We start from the raw sequence: 17,457 nt of genomic DNA, 5'->3' as shown, positions 1-17,457 counted from the left end.
TAGCAACCTACAAAGTAGGAATTGGATAAACCCTTCCAAAGGGGAAAACTCACAAATGAGATACTCCCTCTGTCCCGCTTTAGAAGTCCCGGTTGATCAATTTCGAGTGTCCCGCTATAGGGGTCCTGGTTGGAATAAACTAATAAAAAATGCCTACAAAGTAAACATCCACTACAACATTTATTTATTACACACTCTATTAAAAGTGGGTCCCAACATCCACTACAACATTTATTTATTACACACTCAAATATTTTCTTAAAATATGTGTCCGACTCAATCGGGACTCCTAAAGCGGGACGGAGGAAGTATCTTAATTCATCAAAAGTCTCCTCTTTAATGTTTCACAAATGAGTATATATAGTAGGTGTTAAAAACTCCATGAAAAAGCATTAAAAATAGAGAAAATCTCCAACACAGTACAAAACGCCCGACCGAGCGTTTCCCACACTTCATTTTGCCTGCCCGGGTGAACTTTTTGCCTCAACTCGCCAAAATTGGACCAAACGCCCGATCGGGCGTTTTTTCATAGCTCAATTCGCCCGGCCACGCGTTCTCTTTGGATTTACCCGTTCTTCAATGCGCGACATTCGTAAATGGGCCATAACTCCCTCCACCGAACCCCAATTGAGGCGTGTAAGATACTCATGCGAAGCTCTTTCGAAGGCGAAGAAATTGGTGGCATTTTCAGAGCATTTGGACGTCATCTCAATAGGCAGAATGCTGATTGAAGCCAGTTGTAGGTGAAAACTTTGATGCACGACTTTCATGATCGTATCACCATCCGTCCCCTAAAATAGAGACTTTTGAAACGGCACGTGTTTTAATGCAAAATTGAGAAAGTAAATAGAGATAGAAAGAAAAGTTATTTAATGGAAAATGGGTCCCACTTTATTAGAAAGAAAGAATTTTTTTTGAATAGAATATTTTTATTTTTAGGGGATGGACTCAGAAGGAAAGATTTTATATTTTTAGGGGACGAATGTAGTAATTTATTAGGCAGATAAAAAAGCTAGAATCCAAAATCAGAATTTAACAAAATTTTAAGAATATCTAGTCAAATTGTCCATTTAAATAGGAGTATTGAATTACTATTTGTAATAAAATTAAAAATTAAAGTCCAAGGCGAACAGTAGAAAAAGTGCAGCCATTGTGATACTGTTGAGTGCTTTTTTCATAGAGATGGGGGATTCAGATTCGTAGTCAAACATCTTGCTAGGCAAAATGTTAAATCATTTGAAATTTTGAAGGAATGAATCTGCTAGTGAGTTCAATCCATATGCAGTTATAACAAAAAAACGCATTTCTTATTCCTTATATATATATATATAAGCCTTTATCGATTAAAAATGATTAAAATATTAATATCCCAAAATTAAATCAGGCCGTTCATTAATCTAATCTTAAGATTAGATTGAATAATCCAATGGACATAATTTGGTCTGCAATTCTTGGTTTAAGGACATTTTTGTTTTGATCAAATACCTATATATATATATATATATATATATATATATAGGGAGATGATCAAAATAAGTATGTGTTTAAATCCAGAAATGCAGACCAAATCTTGGCCCTAGGATTAAATGATCTAATGGTCAATAATTAACCAAAAACACGGAAGGTCATAATTAAGCAATTTTAGGTCATATTATAATATTTGGGTTTAATATCATGCTAAGATCGTTTTAGGTCATGCTTTGTTAGCATGACCTAAAAATTACCTAATTATGACCTAAAAGTGACCTAAATATGATATTGTTCTGCGTTTCTGTATTTAAATCTAGTTTTGCATAGATCAAAACCCTATATATATATATATATATACTCCATATCCAAAATTTTGAAACAGAAATCACCAGAAGCGCTTAAACCAGAGTTTAATTATATCAATTCCAATTCCAATACCGCCGCATCACTCATATTCATATATTTGAAATCTGTCTCTGCTGCTTCATTTCCTCATAGAACTTAGTGATGAACTCCTCCGCCCTCTCAACAATCCCCTCATCACTTTCATCACTCATCTCCTCTTCCGCCTCCTTCAACAAACAATCGCGAGGCACACGATCGCACCACACCTCATCGTCCTCATCCTCCCAATCGCCACGCACGGCAGCCGGCGCGCGGTGCATCCTCACGTACACCACCGGCGTCCTCTGGAACGAGATCTCGTGATCGCCGTAGGCCGCGATTTTTTTGAATAATTTGTGGAACGCGCTGCGCGTGATCGCGGCTCTGTTTCTGCACAATTCGCCTCTTCTGGTGCACAGCAGCCTGCGTAGAAGCTCCCACGCTCTGTGAGCGACGAGTGAGGTGCGTTTCGACATTTTTGTTGGTGCTTTTTGCTTCATGTATATACACTACAGTGATGGAATTCTAGTGTTTAATTATTTTAAAATTTGTAGGTTGTGATTGGAATGTGAAATTTGGGGTATTGTTGGTGGTTAACGTTATTGAGGGAACAGATGGTTAATTTACGGCTGGTGAGGAGGGTCTGTTTGGAAACAACTGTGTAAAATGCTAATTTTGTTTTTATTCAGAATCCGAACATAAATTAAATAATTTCAGTAAAGCCAAACGTCCCCTTAAATGTGGATGGAAGGATGCTTAATGGTGAAATGAATTAAGTAGCGATGCATGCAATACTTGTGAATTGGTTGTTAGCTAAATGCAATTTGTTATTATAGAGATGCGTATAATATACTCCATTGTATATAATGTTAGTATTAATTATGAATAAATTCAAATAATGAATATTTTAATTTTGATGTAAGAAGTGGCTTTGTAGAGAGTAGTTACGATACTATGTACTATTGAAATTGTAGTAAATTTACTCAAAGCAAGAGAGGCAATGAAAGTCTTGATAGAAGGTGAATAGTAGGTGTTGGGATTAAAGGTTGAAAAATGATGCATGGAAGCAAAGCTGCGGTTATTTCATTTAAAGCAGTTGATGACCGTTGCTTAAGTCTCAAGATTTCAAGATTCTATTATGAATTCAGTTAGCATCTAGAAGCCGTTGTGATGCAATTCTTGAAGTATAAAGAGGCAGTAGAGCGTGCATTATTCAGATTATTATTCAACACCAACACAAATTAGAAGTCGAGCTTCTTCTATAATCATACACATAGTTCATAGTCGAGTTTCTGAAGCTGTGTGTTCTTGTGAGTCTTGAGATTAGATTCATGTTGTAGCTCAATGCTGTGATTGTCATTGAGTGTGTGCGTTGTACAAGTGTTGATCAATAAACTCCGTTCTTTCTCTCCCGTGGACGTAGGCATCAAACGCCGAACCACGTAACCCCTGTGTTCTTCTTGCTATTGCTTTCTTTCTACTGACTATTGTTATTCAACTGTGATCTTCATTCTGGTGTCGATCATTGAAGTTGAAGTTTGGATCACCATTTCACAAATTGGCGCCGTCTGTGGGAAACGGATTGGGCGATCAGCAAGAGAAGAGGTTTTAAGGGGTTTTCTTGAAGGAGATCTACTCTCTGGTTTTGTTCATCAAGTTCTCTGCGCACCTGGTATTCGACAGAATGTCCACTGCAAAGTTTGATCTGGAGAAATTCACGGGAGCTAATGATTTTGGCCTGTGGAGGCTAAAAATGAAAGCCGTGCTCATGCAGCAAGGCTTATGGGAGACATTAAAGAAGGAGACGGTTACTGAGGCAGAAAAGGCTGATCCCAAATACCAAGAACATCAGGATAAGGCCTATTCGACCTTGATCTTGAGCCTCAACGATCGTGTGTTGCGAGAAATCTCAAGAGAGGAAACTGCATCTGGTGTGTGGAAGAAATTGGAGTTTTTGTATATGCAGAAATCTCTCTCAAACAGACTTCTCTTGAAGCAGCGGCTGTTTACTTTCAAGTTTTCTGAGTCAAGAAGCATCAGTGAGCAGCTCGAGGAATTTGCAAAGTGTATAGATGACTTGGAGAACATCGATGAGATCATCAAAGATGAGGACAAAGCACTCATGCTCCTCAACTCCCTGCCTAAAAGCTTCGAGCAATTCAAGGATGCTATCCTTCTTGGAAGGGACTCCAAGGTGACCTATGAGGAGGTACACTCTGCTTTAAAATTGAAAGAATTTCAAAAGATTCCTTTAAGATCAAATGATCCAGCATCCGAGAGTCTCAATATCAAAGAGGACTCCAAGAAGTCAGTAAAGAAGAAGAATCAGAAGAAGCTTAAACCTTGGAAACAAAAGCCAATGCAAGAAAAGGAGTCAAGATCTTGCTATTATTGCAAGAAACCGGGCCATATCAAGAAAAATTGTTTTGCACTTCAAAAGAAGCAGCAGGATCAACAAAATGCACAGAACACTGCAGATATGGTGGAAGAGATCCAAGAAGCAGAAGCCTTGAATGTTGCAGATGAAAATATAAGAAATGTCTGGATCATGGATAGTGGATGTAGCTTCCACATGAGTTCTCACAGTGAGTGGTTTGAGGACCTGCAAGAATCTGAGGGGGTTGTGCTGCTAGGGAATGATCAGGAATGCAAGATTGCAGGGATTGGAAGCATCAAGCTACGGATGGCAGATGGATCAGCTAGGGTGTTATCAGAGGTTAGATTCATTCCTAACATCAAAAGAAATTTGATTTCTCTGGGAGTGCTTGAACAAAGAGGGTATTCTTTTGTGTCTTCGAATGGAGTAATGAAGGTCATCAAGGACTCAAAAGTTGTTATCACTGCTTTGAGGAAAAGGAACCTATACTACATGCAAGCTCAAGTAATAAGTGGAGCAGCTAATGCAGTTACTAGTACAGATCTTGACTTATGGCACATGAGACTTGGACATGTATCAGAGGGTGGTTTAAAGGCTCTTGTCAAGAAGGGTGTAATAAGCTCTGAAGTATCCACTGGTTTGAGGCATTGTGAGGAGTGCATCATGGGCAAGAGCAAGAAGCTTCCTTATGGTGTTGGGAAACACACATCAGAGCATCCTCTGGATTACTCACACAGCGATATATGGGGTCCCTCTCCAGTTGCAACAATAGGAGGATGCAGGTACTTCTTGACTTTCATAGATGACTTTTCTAGAAAGATATGGATTTATTTCATGAAGGAGAAGTCAGAAGCATTTCACAAATTCAGAGAGTGGTGCACCGAGGTTGAAGTTGAGAAGAATACATCTCTGAAATGTTTAAGGACAGATAATGGACTCGAGTATTTGTCCCATGATTTTGATAATTTCTGCAAGTTGAAGGGAATTAAAAGGCATAGGACGGTGCCTAACAATCCACAACAAAATGGAGTCTCAGAGAGGGCCAATCGCACAATATTGGAGAGAGTAAGATGTATGTTAGCAAGCTCTGGAATGCAGAAAAGGTTCTGGGGAGAGGCTGCTGCAACTGCAGTGCACTTATTGAATAAATGCCCCTCTGCTGCAATTGACATGGACACTCCGGACTTCAGATGGTATGGCTCACATGGTGATTATGCAAGGTTAAGACCATTCGGATGCAAAGCTTACTCCCATGTCAGAAGAAACAAGCTTGAAGCAAGAGCCATGAAGTGTGCTATGCTTGGTTATCAAAAGGGTGTAAAGGGTTATAGACTATGGTCTATGGAACCTGGGAACAACAGAGTTATAATCAGTAGAGATGTGACATTTAGGGAAAGAGAAATGCCATATATAGAGCTGAATAATCAGAGCAAGTCTGGAAAGAATGACAACTCAGTGGAGGTGGAGCTTCTTGAGGAAGTTGGTTCAGATTCTGATAGTGATGAGTCTGATCAGAATGCAGGGACTCAGATGAGATCAGAACCTCCACAAGATCAGCAAGCACAAGAGCTTAGGGATTATCAACTTGCAAGAGACAGGGAAAGAAGAGTCATTACTCCACCAGCAAGATACAGCAACTCCAGTCTGGTCTACTATGCTTTATGTGTGGCAGAAGAGATAGAATGCTCAGAACCACAGAACTACAAGGAAGCAATGCAAAGTAAAGAAAGGGCAAGATGGTTAAAGGCAATGAGAGAGGAAATGGAGTCACTGATCAAGAATAAGACATGGATTCTGGTGGATAGGACCAAGTTCCAGAAATTGATAGGTTGCAAATGGATTTTCAAGAGGAAGGTTGAAGCTGCTTTTGGAAATAAGATCAGACATAAGGCTCGGCTTGTGGCTAAGGGTTATAATCAGAAGGAGGGTATAGACTATAATGAGGTATTTTCCCCTGTGGTGAAACACAGCTCAATCCGGATCTTAATGGCTGTTGTATATCAAAATGATTGGGAACTCCAACAAATGGATGTGAAGACAGCCTTTCTTCATGGAGAGTTGGAAGAGAGCATTTACATGGAGCAGCCGGAGGGTTTCATTGATCCGGGGAATGAGAACAAAGTCTGCCTATTGAAGAGAAGCCTCTATGGATTGAAACAAAGCAGCCGGCAATGGAACAAGAAGTTTGATGAACATATGATGAATATTGGGTTCTGTAAATCAGAATTTGATAGTTGTGTCTACATGAAGAGAAAGGATGGGAGAACTCTAGCATACCTGCTTCTCTATGTGGATGATATACTCATTGCAGGCTCAGATATGTGTGAGATTGATGAGGTTAAATCAGACTTGAGTGCACGTTTTGAGATGAAAGATTTGGGTGATGCCAAGAGGATGTTAGGGATGGATATAATCAGGGACAGAAAGAGGGGGACTCTATGGCTTACACAGCAAGATTATATCAGTAAGATCCTAAAGAAATTCCAGATGGCTGATTCAAGATCAGTCATGACTCCTCTGGGTCCACATTTCAAATTGAGTACAGATCAGAAGCCTAAGTCTGAAGCAGAAAGAAGATATATGAATAGCCTGCCATTTGCTAACATTGTGGGGAGCGTAATGTACACTATGGTGTGCACAAGACCTGATATAGCCTATGCAATCAGCTGTGTTAGTAGATATATGTCAGATCCTGGTAAGACTCATTGGCAAGCTCTTAAGTGGATAATGAGGTATCTGAAAGGAACTGAGAGTATGGGGATATTATATAAGAAAGGTTATGACTCATCAAGGCCAGCAGCTTTGGGATTTTGTGATTCGGATTTTGCCACAAATTATGACAATAGGAAATCGCAGACAGGGTATGTTTTTACACTCTATGGATCTACAATCTCATGGAAGTCTGGATTGCAATCAGTTGTGGCATTATCCACTACAGAGGCCGAGTACATTGCATTAGCTGAAGCGGTTAAAGAAAGCTTCTGGATAAAAGGAATATTAAATGATTTTGGAGTGCAACAAAGGGCCATTACAGTGCATTGTGATAGCAGCAGTGCCATCAGTCTGTCAAAACATCAAGTATTTCATGAACGAAGTAAACACATTGATGTGAGGTTGCATTTTGTTAGAGATGAAGTGAACAAAGGGGAAGTGAAGATCCAGAAGATAGGGACTGATGACAACCCGGCTGACATGTTAACCAAAGTATTGCCAGTGTCCAAACATTCTCATTGTTTGGACTTGGTGGCTGTGATGCAGAGGTAAGAAGGGAGAGATGGAGAGGAAGGAGGACAGAGAATTGATAATTATTGTTCAACCTAGGTGGAGATTTGTTGGGATTAAAGGTTGAAAAATGATGCATGGAAGCAAAGCTGCGGTTATTTCATTTAAAGCAGTTGATGACCGTTGCTTAAGTCTCAAGATTTCAAGATTCTATTATGAATTCAGTTAGCATCTAGAAGCCGTTGTGATGCAATTCTTGAAGTATAAAGAGGCAGTAGAGCGTGCATTATTCAGATTATTATTCAACACCAACACAAATTAGAAGTCGAGCTTCTTCTATAATCATACACATAGTTCATAGTCGAGTTTCTGAAGCTGTGTGTTCTTGTGAGTCTTGAGATTAGATTCATGTTGTAGCTCAATGCTGTGATTGTCATTGAGTGTGTGCGTTGTACAAGTGTTGATCAATAAACTCCGTTCTTTCTCTCCCGTGGACGTAGGCATCAAACGCCGAACCACGTAACCCCTGTGTTCTTCTTGCTATTGCTTTCTTTCTACTGACTATTGTTATTCAACTGTGATCTTCATTCTGGTGTCGATCATTGAAGTTGAAGTTTGGATCACCATTTCACAGTAGGAATTAAAGGTGAGATTCTGAACCAAGTAAAAAATTGCAAATCTACTAAGTAAAGAATGGAAATAGTTGTCGTTTTACACGATTCACATTTATTTAAATTGCAATATAAGGTAATCCAATTAAACGAAAGCTTGCCTAATTTTGATGTGTTTGTTATACAAGACCTCTCTAATCATACATCCAATCTCGTTTTTAATGTTGAGTGATGGAGTACGTACTAAACAAGCCCAATAGCAGTGACGGCCCATCAACCCAAAGCCCAAGGAAGAGTATCAGTTCGGCATTACCAAAGAGTTCGGCCCTAGCCTACAGCTCGGTAAAAGCCGACCAATCAGTTCGGCATTACCAAAGAATTCGGTCCCGGCCTACTGCTCGGTAAAAGTCGACCAATCAAGCTCTACTCTCAGATCGGCAAAAGCTGCTCAGCAATAGTTCAGCAGTTCGGTCTCAGTATTCGACCGAACTGGGAGATAGTGGACCCATGCAGGATCTCATGACCACTACACGATCTATTTAGTGGTGTCAAATCATGCAGGATCTCATGCGGGATAAGCGGACCAAACAAAGAGGTAGTGGACCCATGCAGGATCTCCATGACCTCCACGACATCCACAACCATCATTAGTGGTGATGCAAGCCACGATCTTAGTTCAGTGTATAAATAGAACTTAGATCAGATAGACTGGGGTTAAGCTCTCTAGACATAAAAGATCATATAGCAAGTCTGTATTGTAAGCTGTAGAAAACAGATCAAGCAATACAACTCTGCCCTCTTTTCTTCCCGTGGACGTAGATTTACCTCAGTAAATCGAACCACGTAAATTCTCTGTGTCGTAGTCTTTATTCTCTACCAGCATTTACTAACATCAAAAATTCGCGGATTCATCACTGGCGCCGTCTGTGGGAACCAGAGAACAAAATTTGTGATAAAGCGAATTTTTGACCCTTTTTCCACCCCAAAAAAAATGCATACCAGATCACATACTACCCGTAATACCGTTCGTGAAAACCATGAGGAAGCTAGTCCAGCCCGCAGGTCCGGAAAACAGCCTCGGGAGACATCTACTTCCAGTTTTCACGATGAAGGAACAAGCCGCTCAAAAGGTCCACACACCGAGTCTTCCCAGCAGCCTGATTTGAATGAGGCTGTCAAGCTGTTCTTGGCTGAGAAGCAGGATGAGTTCTTAGCCTTCCTGCAAAAGAGCCAAGAGCCGAAGACGAAAATGTTGGATTCTCCTTCCTCATCCAGACATGAAAGTCACTACCGCAGTAGTGCCGTGTCTTCCAGGAAGAAGAATCCTCAACCCCGACATGTTCTTGTTCCTCCTCGGTACCGGAATCACAGGAGATCTCCATCTCCTCCATACCGAAGAGATGTCGGGTTAGCCATGTACGGAGCATTGAAGACTCCGTTCTCAGACGATATCACCCGAACTCCCCTTCCACAGAACTACCGAACTCCGTCGATGACTTATGACGGGTTAGTGGATCCTCATGATTTCTTGGGACGCTATCAGTATAACATGGCGAACCAGGGTCTCAATGAGGTCCATATGTGCAAGCTGTTCCCCGAGCTGCTTATCGGGAACGCGAGAAGGTGGTTCGATAGCCTCCCCCAAGGCAGCATTAGATCTTACCGAGATCTAATGGATGCTTTCCACAGGAGGTTCTTTCAGAAAGCGGAAGCCCGGATCACTTCGGCTCAGCTGCTTTCTATACGTCAAGGTCGCGACGAAAGGATCAGCGACTTTATGACGAGATTCCACAAGGAATGCCTACAAGTAGATGATCTCAATGATCTACTTGTCATTTCGGCATTCCAAAATGGAATCCTGCCCGGAGGTCTCTACAGAAAGCTCGTGGAATGCAGTCCGCAAACAGCTCAAGAGATGTGGGACATTGCGGACCAGTTCTCCCGTGCCGATGAGGCAGACCGTCGAAAACGGTCTTTAGACAGCTCATCTAGAGGAGACGAAAAGAAGCCCGATCATAGCGATCAGAGGCTTCCTCGCCGAACTCCTTTTGAAAGAATTCAAAGGGCACCGGTACAAGGCAGATTGGGACCACGTCTCAATCCTGAGAAGCCGCCCGCTCAGTTCGTACCCTTAAACAAGTCAAGAGCGGAAATTTTCGAACTACATTCCGATATGTTCGAAAAACCAAGGCGGATGACGAAATCGGCCGCGCGCCGACCTCAGGATCAATATTGCTCCTTCCATCAAGACTACGGTCACGATACCGAGGAGTGCCGACATTTGGCTGCAGGTATTGATGCCCTTGTGAAAGCAGGGACGTTAAAAAAATACCAAAGCAAGCAGCCGAAAAAGAACAAAAAGCAGGGAGGTGCGAACTGCGCTCCTCAGGATCCGAAAAGGCAACAGGATCCCGAAGACGATAACGAGCCACAATATGATGGAGTAATCCTAACTATTGACGCTCTCCCTGCCGGGAAGACTAAATCGTCTCTGAAGTCATAGAGCAGAGGTTTAAAAGCTCGGTCTCCCACCCACAAGCAAACGGACTGAAGCCGTGATTCCGGTTGAGATCGGCATACCCAGTCCCCGAACTCTAAATTTCTCCTCAGAAATGAATGATGACGGACTGAGAGCCGAACTAGATCTGGCCGAAGAAAGAAGAGAATTGGCCTGCATAAAAGCAGCCAAGTACAAGGAGCAAGTAGCCCGGTATTATAACCAAAGTGTGAAAAAGCTGCAATTTCAAGTGGGAGATCTCGTCTTGAGAAACAACGAAGTAAGCCGAGCAGAAAAGCTGGGCGAACTCGAACCCACATGGGAAGGTCCGTATCGGGTGTCAGAAGTCCTCGGCAAAGGGTCTTACAAATTGGCTCACATGTCAGGAGAACAGGTACCCCGAACATGGCACATTTCCAACCTCAAGAAGTTCCATTTGTAAGAGACAGTCCGGTCAGTCAGTCTTGAGTCCTGTTCGGTCAATGTGCTTTCTTTGGTTTGCTTGGTCTTTGTTTGTCTCTGTGCGTTTTGTCTGTGTGTTTTGTCTCTCTGTGCGTGTCGTCTCTTACAAATGTTACTGAGGTATCTTGTTCTTCGAAGGCTGATCCCCTTTTTAGAACATATATAAGCCAACGATTGTGAGTCCAAGCTTCTAAGGAGGATACAAGACCACAATTCAGCTTAAACAAGCAGTTCGTCTGAAACGAACTGCAATAAGCCAACGATTGTGAAGTCAAAGCTTCTAAAGAGGATACAAGACCACAATTCAGCTTAAACAAGCAGTTCGTCTGAAACGAACTGCAATAAGCCAACGATTGTGAAGTCAAAGCTTCTAAAGAGGATACAAGACCACAATTCAGCTTAAACAAGCAGTTCGTCTGAAACGAACTGCAATAAGCCAACGATTGTGAAGTCCAAGCTTCTAAAGAGGATACAAGACCACAATTCAGCTTAAGAATCAAGCACTTCGTCTGAAACGAACTGCAACAAAAGTCCGATTCACGCGATAAAACTTGCCTGAATTAGGACAAGGGAAAGTCCGATCCACGCGATAAAACTCGCCGAATTAGGACAAGGGAAAGTCCGATCCCCAAATTAGGACAACGGAAAGTCCGATCCGAGCGATAAAACTCGCCAAATTAGGACACAAAACAAGTCCGGTCAAAGATGTTTATTTCATCAGACCAAAGACGAGTCCGGTCAAAGATGTTTATTTCATCAGACCAAAGACGAGTCCGGTCAAAGATGTTTATTTCATCAGACCAAAGACGAGTCCGGTCAAAGATGTTTATTTCATCAGACCAAAGACGAGTCCGGTCAAAGATGTTTATTTCATCAGACCAAAGACGAGTCCGGTCAAAGATGTTTATTTCATCAGACCAAAGACGAGTCCGGTCAAAGATGTTTATTTCATCAGACCAAAGACGAGTCCGGTCAAAGATGCTTATTTCATCAGACCAAAGACGAGTCCGGTCAAAGATGTTTATTTCATCAGACCAAAGACGAGTCCGGTCAAAGATGTTTATTTCATCAGACCAAAGACGAGTCCGGTCAAAGATGTTTATTTCATCAGACCAAAGACGAGTCCGGTCAAAGATGTTTATTTCATCAGACCAAGGACCAAGTCCGGTCAAAGAAGTTTACTTCATAAGACCAAGGACCAAGTCCGGTCAAAGAAGTTTACTTCATAAGACCGAGGACAAGTACGATGAAATTTTTTCGCTAAGCTGTAAATACAGTGTTAGAAGCGAAAACAAAATTTCATTTTTCAAATCTTGTTCGGCATACAACTCCGCTACCCTACAAAATGGCGTTACGCCATTACAAAGGACTATTCTACTGTCCGGGGTTGCTAAAGTTGAGCCACCTATTCACAAAATCCTCGTGAAGCCGAGTTCGGGCGTTCTCGGCAGCTGAAGAATAAGCAGGTCGACGAGATGCTCTAATCGACCTACCACCTCTTCCCTGAGCCCGGGAAGCTCTAGCACCTCGGCGGCGAAGAGTCTCTTCACGAAGCATTTGTTGATCTTGCTCACTCATAATCACAGCTCCTCTACGAACTTCAGCCCGTCCTTGTCTTGACGTTTCCGGCTGTTCCTGAGTTCATTGCTGACTTGGAGTAAGGTTTTGAGCAAGTGAATCAGGGGTTTGAGCTGGAGTGTGACCATCTGTTGACGGGAAATGCCTAAGGAATCTCTCGATTGAGGGACGCCGGGAAAGAATGATGTCGTACCGAGAAGCCCAGCGCCGCAATGATTTCACGACTTGTTGGCAAGCCGAGCTCTCCAGCGCATTGTTCCTCCGGAGTACATGATATTCCTCCCACAGTTCGTCAACTCGTTCCTGAACTTCAGAGATGGTCATTCCCCCACGCCTGCAGATGAAATCCTCATACGCAGTCCTCTCAGCGACGGCAGTGTTCAGCTCGGCCTCCAGATCCTTCTTTTCGGACTCTAAGTCCTTATTATCGGCCTCCAGCTTCATTGAACGAGCCAAGAGTTCGTCATTCTTCATCTGGTCAGCTATAGCTCTTTTCTCAGCTTCGTCTAAAGCCGAAGAGTACAGCCGCTTCCAGTGAAGTACCTCCAGCTCCTTGAGAGTTAAGAATACAAAGCAGCTACGTCAGTTCGGCATTTCAGCTTACCGAGCAGGTAGTAAACCACAACAGGAGTAAGAGAGTACGAAAGGCTATACGAAGACACAAGAGCAGAAAGAAGAATTTTTTCATTCATAAGAAAAATTTTTTTCTACACAAGGGCTTCAAGGCCGTTTTACAAGAAGGAAGAAACTAAACTAAGAGAAGGAAGACGAAATCATACTCCGCTAGCTTCGTCTCCGCCTTCTCGGTGAGGTTCAACGGCCGGATTTTGCTGTCGCATTTAATGCAGTCACGCGCAAGGCACGTCCCCTGACGTCAGCCTCCCCCGTACCTTTATCCAGAATGCCGAAGTGACTCCCTTCGCCGAAGTGATTCACTTCGCTTTTCGGGGGGGGGGGTAGTGATGGAGTACGTACTAAACAAGCCCAATAGCAGTGACGGCCCATCAACCCAAAGCCCAAGGAAGAGTATCAGTTCGGCATTACCAAAGAGTTCGGCCCTAGCCTACAGCTCGGTAAAAGCCGACCAATCAGTTCGGCATTACCAAAGAATTCGGTCCCGGCCTACTGCTCGGTAAAAGTCGACCAATCAAGCTCTACTCTCAGATCGGCAAAAGCTGCTCAGCAATAGTTCAGCAGTTCGGTCTCAGTATTCGACCGAACTGGGAGATAGTGGACCCATGCAGGATCTCAAAACCACTACACGATCTATTTAGTGGTGTCAAATCATGTAGGATCTCATGCGGGATAAGCGGACCAAACAAAGAGGTAGTGGACCCATGCAGGATCTCCATGACTTCCACGACATCCACAACCATCATTAGTGGTGATGCAAGCCACGATCTTAGTTCAATGTATAAATAGAACTTAGATCAGATAGGCTGAGGTTAAGCTCTCTAGACATAAAAGATCATATAGCAAGTTTGTATTGTAAGCTGTAGAAAACAGATCAAGCAATACAACTCTGCCCTCTTTTCTTCCCGTGGACGTAGATTTACTTCAGTAAATCGAACCACGTAAATTCTTTGTGTCGTAGTCTTTATTCTCTACCAGCATTTACTAACATCAAAAATTCGCGGATTCATCATTGAAAAACTTTTTACTTATACTACTATAAATCCAAATTTTCTTTTATCTTTTTCTACGTAACAAAACCATATAAGGAAGTACTGCATTTTTCTTATGAGTTATATACTAAAAAATGCTGTATATAAGGAAGTACTGCATTTTTCTTATGAGTTATATACTAAAAAATGCTGTAAAATTTGAGTTTTATGTAAATAGTTAGAATAAAATTATTTTTTGATGTGATATATACTTAAAAATGAGTTGGAGTTTTGATAAATAATTGTAGATGCTCTAAGACCATCTTTAACCATTTACACAAGAGTGAACTACAAAAATAGTCCATGATCTATGCGTTTATCTCGAAAATAGTCATTTTTCACTGTTTTGGGTCGAAAAATACCCTTTTGAGCATTTGGGCAATTTGGTCTTTTTACACTTTATTTTAAATCTGATATTGTTTCAGTGATGTACTAAATCTGATATTATTTCAAAATTATCATTCTTCTTCCATTTTGCCATCCTTCACTTTGTTTCTTTATTTCAATATTAGATTTAATTTTATAAAATTAAATTTTAAATTTCGATTTTTAAATATCAATAAATTTTTTTAATTAAAACTATTAATTCATGGACACTATAAATATTGATTAAAACTATTAATTTTTGTTATTTAATATAATATTCAGCTGAATTGAAGAAGTATAGATTAATCATGATGGAAAAATAAGAGCTATTCTATTTAGTCTTCGTTCGGTTGTTAAAATTGCTTGTGATTAAATATTATGAAGTTGACTAAAATTTTGATATAGGAGAATTTTTGTTGAATTTTCTAGTTAATTTTGATTGTTTTCAAATTAATAAACGAAAATTATATTAGTCTTACATAGGGGTGTGCATTCGGGTTTCGGTTTAATTTTTTGCCAAAACTGAAAAACCGAATTTAGTTCAAAATCCAAACCGAACCGAACCCGAAATACCAAGAAATCGAAAGACCGAAAACTGAACTTAAAAACCGAAAAACCCAAACAAAACTGAAAAACCCGAAAAAAAACCGAAAAACCTGAAAAAAATAAATATAATATAAATATATATTTATAGATGTGTATTTTATTTTATTTTATTTTATATATACTAATAGAATATTTATATATAATATAAAATTAATAATGCATATAATATATATTATATAGTAGAATATATTAAAAGAATATATATATTATATATAATATAATATATTAAATTAATAGAATATATATATAATTCGGTTTTTCGGTTTTTCAGTTTTTTTCTTCGCCCGAACCGAACCGAACCGAAAAACTGAAATTTTTTATTTTTAAAACCGAACCGAACCGAATTTCAAAATTTCGGTTTGGTTCGGTTCGGATATTCGGTTTCTGATTTTTTTGCTCACCCCTAGTCTTACATTAGATGCATATTTATTTCAGAATAAATCGTGTTATATGATCTATTTATGATTAAAACTATTAAATATTGATTAAAACTAAGGCGTCGTCGTACCTTATTGATTAAATATTAGACACTATCAAATATTGATTAAAACTATTAAAGAGAAGAAGAATGTTAATTTTGAAATAATATACATCACTGAAATAATATCAGATTTAAAATGTTAAAAGTGTAAAAAGATCAAATTGTCTAAATGCTCAAACGGGTATTTTCGACCCAAAAAAGTGAAATATGACAATTTTCGAGATAAAAGTCCATGGTTTTCTGGGGATATTTTGAAAGTCCAGGGACTAAGGGCGAGATAAACGCATAGTCCATGGACTATTTTTGTAGTTCACTCTTTACACAAAATTGAAACTCAAACTCATTTTTAAGTATATGTCATACCAAAAAGTAATTCCACTTTAACCATTTACACCAAACTTAAATTTACATCATTTTTTAGTATATGTCTCACAATATATTTTGCTACAGTACACACTCATACTTGGTGTTGTTTTGTAGGAAAACACAAAAATGAGTTTGAATTTAAAGTATGATTGACGAAGTTTTTTACACCAAAAATGAAATTTGATGTATGGCTGGAGATGGTGTATGAATTTAGTATTATTATTTTTGAGGAGACGTTGAGATAATATCTAATACACTACTGTATTAATGTGTACTATAAAATATAGATACATGCATAAGTTTGTGACCATTTTTATTGTAATTAATTAGAGAATTGAATTATCATCTACGCTGTTGTAAAACAATATAGTACTAGCATTTACAATATGAATCATCAAAACTTATTTTCAACCCAAATGAGGACAGAATATAAACTTAACAAACCTCTAATAAAAGTAACATATATTTCTAGATTAGGCAAAACATGTATAATATTGGTAAAAAAATGTACTCATTAACTTTTAATCGTAATTTGTACATCATTAAGCAATTCCCCACACACCCTTCTTGTGTACGTGAAAAAATAAGTGGGCCCCTTTTATAATAATTAGGGCTGGCAATTTTCGACACGACACGATAATTCGACACGAATCCGCACGAAATTATTGGGTTGGGGTCAAGTCTTATTGGATCCGTGCCCTTATCGGGTTGACCCATTAAGAACCCGATAATTTCGGGTTGGGTTCGGGTCGGATGCGGGTTGGATACGGGTAACCCATTAAGAAATAATATTATTATTTTTATTATTATTTAAAAAAATATATATTACTTTAATGTTTTAAGTTCTTATAAATTAGGTTTAAATAGTATAAAACGAATTTTAATTGTGTAAATTAGGTTAAAAATCAAGGTTTAATCGTGTAATATTAGGTTTTAATCGTGTAATATCAGGTTCGGGTTGTTATCGTGTCGTGTCAACCCATATTATATCGTGTCGATAACGGGTTCGTGTCGGGTGCGGGTCCTGTTCGGATTTGAAGGTAGCAGGTCGGGTTCGTGTTCGGATTTACAGTTTCCTTAACAGGTCAGGTTCGTGTTATGCCTTATTGGGTTGGGTCATTATCAGGTTGACCCGATAACGACCCAATCCACACGATTTTCCAGCCCTAATAATACTATATTCGATTACCGGGAAATGATTGAGAAATGGGGCCCCTTTATACACACACAGAGCACACAGTTTCTTAGGAAGTTTCTGCTTGATTTCTCATCTTATTATTATGCGGAAAATGAACACAGCTCCTTCCAAAAATATTCATTTCCTTCGTCCTGATTACGAATTATTCCTAATATATTTTTTTATTGTTATTCAT

The 17,457-nt window shown here is 39.8% G+C and overlaps 1 protein-coding gene across 1 annotated transcript; it reads right to left on the bottom strand.

Moving 5' to 3' along the window:
• Positions 1–1,925: 1,925 nt before the first annotated feature.
• On the bottom strand, positions 1,926–2,330 carry LOC121810314. Its single transcript, XM_042211112.1, has one exon. The coding sequence runs from the start codon at positions 2,328–2,330 to the stop codon at positions 1,926–1,928; it is 405 nt and encodes a 134-aa protein (XP_042067046.1).
• Positions 2,331–17,457: the final 15,127 nt, after the last annotated feature.

The sequence above is a fragment of the Salvia splendens genome, chromosome 7 (assembly GCF_004379255.2).
Source record: "Salvia splendens isolate huo1 chromosome 7, SspV2, whole genome shotgun sequence".
Lineage (NCBI taxonomy): Eukaryota > Viridiplantae > Streptophyta > Magnoliopsida > Lamiales > Lamiaceae > Salvia > Salvia splendens.
Note: the sequence above shows the minus strand (reverse complement) of the source record. Positions and strands in the feature narration are given on the sequence as shown.

Excerpts from the sequence above, each read along its gene's own strand:
- LOC121810314 (XM_042211112.1), bottom strand. The coding sequence starts at position 2,330 with ATGTCGAAACGCACCTCACTCGTCGCTCACAGAGCGTGGGAGCTTCTA.